The 6,644-nt window shown below is 36.9% G+C and overlaps 1 protein-coding gene across 1 annotated transcript; it reads left to right on the top strand.

Annotated features, from left to right (window-relative positions):
* The first annotated feature begins 5,127 nt into the window (after nucleotides 1-5,127).
* LOC120224969 (IST1 homolog) lies at nucleotides 5,128-6,369 on the top strand. Its single transcript, XM_039223206.1, is given in 3 exon segments — nucleotides 5,128-5,254; nucleotides 5,257-6,113; nucleotides 6,115-6,369. Coding segments are annotated over 3 exon segments (1,116 nt in total). The 5' UTR covers nucleotides 5,128-5,178; the 3' UTR covers nucleotides 6,298-6,369.
* Nucleotides 6,370-6,644: the final 275 nt, after the last annotated feature.

The raw sequence follows: 6,644 nt of genomic DNA, 5'->3' as shown, positions 1-6,644 counted from the left end.
AGGCTGCTCTGCAAAGTGTTCATGGAGTGGAGGTGTGCTGCTCACAAGTTGTGTGTGTCAGTCACATGGTCAGTGAAGAGACTATGACCAGCTAGGGCTACTCTACTGTTTGCGTGGGCAAGGGGTGCAGATTTCACAAAGTGCATGTGTAGTCTGATGGAGGCCAGGAGATGCAATATTGGTAAGATTTGTTCTTGTCTTCTGGAAGAGAGGACCTGTAGAGCTGGGACTGAGGTATGCGTAGCTGGAGTGGGCAGGGCATGGTGTAAGCAAGTTAGGTAGTGAATACTTGAGCCAAGCTTGTTCTCACAGGTGGTCATCTGACTTTACTTGGTGAGGTGTAAGGAAATGGCACCTGCCAGCACCTTTGTTCGTGGAGAAGTCTCTCAGTGAACTCTGAGATTAGGAACTAATTATCCCTTCTATATGCCTCAGGAGTTTTTCAAACTGCTGCCGCTAAGCTATATCTTTCTGGGCTGTTTGTTTTACTGTGTCTTTAAGGACAGGACTCAGATTCTTATTGCTCTTAAGGCTCTTCCAGAGCTGAGCCTGCTGATTTTTAAAGCTCTAAGCTTTAAGTCTCATTGGTTGTTAAGAACTCACAAAATTCAAAATTCAGTACCTCTGATTTTTACAGCTAAATGCGGTGGGGATTCATCTTCCTTATGCAGGTTCCCTGACGTGAGAGTTTGTTTTTCACCCTTGTCTATGTCTGCAGCTCTCTTTATCCAGTAGCCAGACCTGTGGAGTTAAGCTCCCAGCCATATCTCTCCCCTTTCTATCCTCTTCAGTGTGACCTCTTATCTATATTTAATTGTGGAGTTTATTCTACAAGTCTTTGTCCATTTTCTGGGTTATTTGCACTGATGTGAGTGTTATCTAGTTGTATCTTTGGGATAAAGTTAGTTTAATTTCCTCTTACTCTACCATCTTCCCAAAAGCAAGCCTGCTTGCTAACTGCTCTTTATAGTAGTGGCAGATCCCTCCCCCACCCCTTTTTGACTCTGAAGAAATGAACATTAAACTGGAAAGAGTAGAACGGACATGATGATGGGATATTTAAAGCTCAAACAAGGTCATATGTGGGAAAGAACTTAGGTGCCATAAATTAGCATATTTCTTTAGAATTGTAAAATTTACATAGTGGGATTCTCAAAATTCTTACAGATATAACATCAGAATCACAGTTTTGGGTGGGTCCTAATGAACAACAGTTATTTTTAAAAGGGAAATTGGAAAAGATAAGATTTTGGAAAGTCTGAAAACTCTGATAACATACTCCAAGAACGATCACACTATACCATTTCCCATTTATAAATGGACAAGTTTTAGTTATATAGTCATTCTCAATTCTTAGATCAATTTAAGCACAACTGAACATTCCTGAGGTAAGTAAGTGTTGTAGGATCAGGCTAAGGAAGATCCTAGGAAGCTCTTTAAAAGAAAAAAAAAGAGTGAGAATTGGAGATGTGAACTGGAACCTAAATTAAATAAGTAATTTAATAAGAGTTTTTATATAAAAAGAAGCTATGGAGGAGTTATATTTTTTCTTCCTAAAACTACTTCAGAAAATAGATTTAAACTCTGAATGAAGTTGACAGGAGGATGACTTACTGCTCACCACTGGAATATGTAAATATGTTTAAAAAAAACCCTCTAATTTATATAAAATTCTAGCCCAAGTTTTACATCTTCCAGGAACATGTTTTCTTTTATTTCCATAGGCCACATTTATGTGATCTTTCTCTGAACTTTTATTGTCCTCAGAATTAATAGCATGCAATAATTAATTAAGTTTCCCTGTGTCAACTATGTACAAAGACCAGGTTAGATACTACAGGAGATATATATGAAAGTTAATCGGGTTATCATCTTCTTGAGTTCATCAGGAGAAGGCTTTATTGCTTTGAAAGTTTAATTAGAGTTTATGAAGTAGAGAAAATTTTTCCAGTTAGAATTTATGGATTCCAAGTAGAAGGCCAGGAAGTAAGCCATGGCTATACTATCTTACTCTGATGGTAAGAGGCAGGAAAAGATGAAGCTGTAGGGAAAGATGTGATTGTGAATAAGCCACAGAATGGGAAAACATTTACCAGTTATATATCTTATAAGAAATGTATATCTAAATATACAGAAATATCTTATGTCAGTTATAAAAAGACAAATAATGCAATTTTAAAAATAGTCAAAGGATATGAATAGGTTTTTATCCAGGGAAGATATAAAAATGTCCAAAAGGTCCATGGAAAAATGCTCACCAACATTAGTCATCAGGGAAATGTAAATCCAAATGACAATAGAATACCATTTCACATTCATCATGATGGCTATAACAAAAGAGTCAGATAATAATAAACATTGTTAAGTACCTCAAACACTGCTGGTGGGAATGTAAATTGGCACAGTCACTTGGAAAACTATTTGACAGTGCTTCAAAAAGTTAAATATAGAGTTACCATTTGATCCAACAATTACCCTTCTAGGTATATATCTAAGAGAAATGAAAACGTATGTTCAGATAAGCATTTGCATATGAATTATTCATAGCAGCGTTATTACTGATAGCCAAACAATGGAAATAACACAAATATTCATCAACTGATGAGTAAATAAACAAACTGTGGTAAACCCATTCAATAGAATGTTATTCAGGCACAAAAAGGAATGAAGTACTGATATATGCTGCATATATGGGTGAACCTTAAAATCCTGATCCTGCGTAACAGAACCCAGCCACAAAGGCCACATGTTATGTGACTCAATGTATATAAAATGTCCAAAATACACAAATATATACTTGTTGTTTAGGGCTAGTTGGGGGAGGGAGAGTGTGAACACATGGGGTCGATAACTAGAGTACAGGGTTTCTTTCATGGTAATGGCAATGTCTTAAAATTGTGGTGATTGTTATGCAACTGTGACTATACTAAAAAACATTGAGTTGTACACTTTAGGGAGATAAATTATGTGGAAGTCAATTAGATCTCAATTATGTGATTATAAAAAAATCCAAAACTTTATAAACGAGTCTGAACTGTAATTATCAATATGAATTGGTGGTGTAGTTTATCTTTAAAATCATTTCCAACCTCTGTACACTGTAAATGCCTAAAGGTAATGACTAACGCAATAGCAAAGTTTAGTGCCCAGATGATGATCTCTTCCACTTATATTAAAAAGCACTTGTGTTTTTCTGAAAAATGGCTGATTTTAGTTATAAGAAAACAGGAAGTGTACAAAGTGAGTCTGAAACATCCTCTAGTTATTGGAAAAGAAAGTAACTATCAAAGACTTCTGGATCATTTCAAAAGAATCAGGAGACAACCTGAATGAGCTCCCACTAGTCAAAGATGAAATAACTTGACATCAGTTAAAACAAAAAGTATATGGAGTGAACCACATCAAGTATGTTTAATTTCATGACATTAAAAACAAATCATTGATGACTTTTGGTGATCTTTGTTTATTTTCAAAAGAGAAAGAAGCAAGCATTTGTCTTCAATTCTTATATAATTGTCCTCAGCAACCAAATAATTAATGAAGGGAAATTTCTCTTTGTGGAGGTATTCTAGCTAATAAATGAAGAAGATATAACAAATATCACTATTTTGTACCCCCCCATGAATTAATTGGTCTGAGTAATAAGCATCAATAGTTGATATAGAAAAAGAAAATGTGTAAATTCTGATAAAAGCATGAAAGACTATCCATGAAGGAAATGTTCTCAGAAAAGAAAAAAATTAACCTGAATCTGATCAAGCATCCAGATTTACCTACCAATTTATAAGAAATACAGGTAACAAAGGAACTCAGTTAATGACAACACAGGAGTACAATTAGCATAATAGACTTTAGAAATCTCTACGGGATAAATGCTGTAGTATCTTCAACAACATAAACAAATAGAAGAAACAGAAACAGAAGGAGGAGAATGTAAAAGACATATCAGTCATCTCAAGGTATGGAGCTTATTTACATGTTTATTTAAATGAATTATCTATTTATAGGATTTATAAGATGCAAAATCAAGGTTATGCAAACAAATAACCTTTCTGGCTGTCTGATGATATTAAGTAACTATTATTAATTTTCTATTATTATTATTAGATTTTTCGATATGATAAAGTATGAATATGATATGAAATATCATAATTTATTATGATTCTATCTTTTATGTTTTCTAAAAGGAATTATTGTTACTTAGGTGTGGTTATGTTTTTATGCTTTCTAATAGGAATCTCATAATTTAGAGATACAGGCTAATGATATATCTCTATGATATGAAATGATCTGCCATGTAGGGTTTACTTTAAAATAATTGAGGGAACAGTGGATAAGAATACAGTGAAAATGGTTTTTCATGTGTTAATAGTTTAGACCCCATGATAAGCAAGATATAATTTGAGGAAAAGGAAATAAAGGAACAATCTTTGGCAGCTCTCAATCTTACCTTACAGAACCATATTTCTACTCTGCTGGGCAACAGGTTTAAGTTCAACTCAGCTCAATGGATTTAAGCTCAACTCAGCCTAACCAAGGACGTATAAAAGCTAATGAATTGGTAATTCAAAGTCAGAATATGTAAAAAGTTAAACTGTTTATGTTTATTTGTTTGAAATATTAAATTCATTAATTTCCCATAGGTGGCAAGGATTTTGCCTATAGGTAACAGCAGGGAGTGGGTGTTTCAGCATCAGTGAAATTCTATTTTAAAAATTAACTGGAAAGGGAAGGACTGACTTCATTAAAAACTAAAGAAAAGAGAACGGAGAGCACAGATTTAATGAAATGTGGAAGAGCAGAAAAAGAAAAAAGAAGTCTCCATTTTCTACTGTAGAAGAATGTAAGCAAGGAAATAGGCCAAAGTTTTCATGGATATGAAAAAAGCCTGTATATTTAGAAAATGAGTAAGCTTTCTTAATATTTAAGTAGCCATTTTCATAAGAGAATAATTTATAAAGATTGATGTTGATTTATTTCCCTGAGTCCAGGAGACATAATTGGTTTTTAGTATTCTGATATTTGAAAATACTGAATTATGTTTAAGTAACTAAATGCTAATACTTATGTTTCTGTTTATGAAAAAAGTATTTGACGTTTTGAAAAGTCTGCATTAGGAGTGCCAAGTCCATCTCAGCCGTTTTTGCACCTGGATTCAGCCAGGAGGAACAACACAGCATGCTGGGCTCTGGATTTAAAGCTGAGCGTTTACGAGTCAATTTGAGATTAGTCATAAACCGTCTTAAACTATTGGAGAAAAAAAAACGGAACTGGCCCAGAAAGCAAGGAAAGAGATTGCTGACTATCTGGCTGCTGGGAAAGATGAACGAGCTCGGATCCGTGTGGATCACATCATCCTAGAAGACTACCTCGTGGAGGCCATGGAGATCCTGGAGCTCTATTGTGACCTGCTGCTTGCTCGGTTTGGCCTCATCCAGTCTATGAAGGAACTAGATTCTGGTCTGGCTGAATCTGTGTCTACACTGATATGGGCTGCTCCTCGACTCCAATCAGAAGTGGCTGAATTGAAAATTGTTGTTGATCAGCTCTGTGCCAAGTATAGCAAGGAATATGGCAAGTTATGTAGGACCAACCATATTGGAACTGTGAATGACAGGTTAATGCACAAACTGAGTGTGGAAGCCCCACCCAAAATCCTGGTGGAGAGATATCTGATTGAAATTGCCAAGAACTACAATGTGCCCTATGAGCCTGACTCTGTGGTCATGGCAGAAGCTCCTCCTGGGGTAGAGACCGATCTTATTGATGTTGGATTCACAGATGATGTGAAGAAAGGGGGCCCTGGAAGAGGAGGAGGAGGAGGGGGTGGTTTTGCAGCACCAGTTGGTGTACCTGACGGAACAGTGCCAGTGCCTATGTCTATGCCTATGCCCATGCCCTCTCCAAGTACTCCTTTTTCCTACCCACTTCCAAAGGGACCATCGGATTTCAATGGATTACCAATGGGGACTTACCAGGCTTTTCCCAATATTCATCCACCTCAGATACTAGCAACTCCCCCGTCGTATGAATCTGTTGATGACATTAGTGCTGATAAGAATGTCTCTTCTGCACAGATTGTTGGTCCTGGGCCCAAGCCGGAAGGAAGCCCCTGCAAAGCCCCCTTCCAAACCTGTGGACACCTATGACAACTTTGTACTACCAGAGTTGCCATCTGTGCCAGACACACTACCAACTGCATCTGTTGGTGCCAACACCTCAGCATCTGAGGACATTGACTTTGATGATCTTTCCCGGAGATCTGAAGAGTTAAAAAAGAAAACACAGATCTCATAAATCAGGCAACTTCCAGGCTGTGGGATTTGAGACTGCACTGTCTCTCCTTGTAACAAAGAATCTCCATGAAAATTTGTTTCATCTCTTAACCATCACTGAGCACACTTTTCCTCTGGGCTCTCTTCCTGCTCTAAATTCTGCTACTTTCCAGTTCTCTGTTGCTCTTAAGAGACTAACAGTTAGAGACAATGAGGCCAGAACAGCCTAAGCAGCCTTGCTTGTTCGTCTCCTTTGAGTGTGATCCCAGGTTCTCCCATCACCTGTCCTTCTGTCCCTCCGCAGGGAAAAGGTGAAAGCATTATAAGGAGAGCTGCCAAAGATGGCTGGATATGGAGGACAATACTTCA

Source organism: Hyaena hyaena, unplaced genomic scaffold (genome assembly GCF_003009895.1).
Source record: "Hyaena hyaena isolate Hyena2069 unplaced genomic scaffold, ASM300989v1 scaffold_1291, whole genome shotgun sequence".
NCBI lineage: Eukaryota > Metazoa > Chordata > Mammalia > Carnivora > Hyaenidae > Hyaena > Hyaena hyaena.
This window is presented reverse-complemented; position numbering and strand designations above follow the sequence as displayed.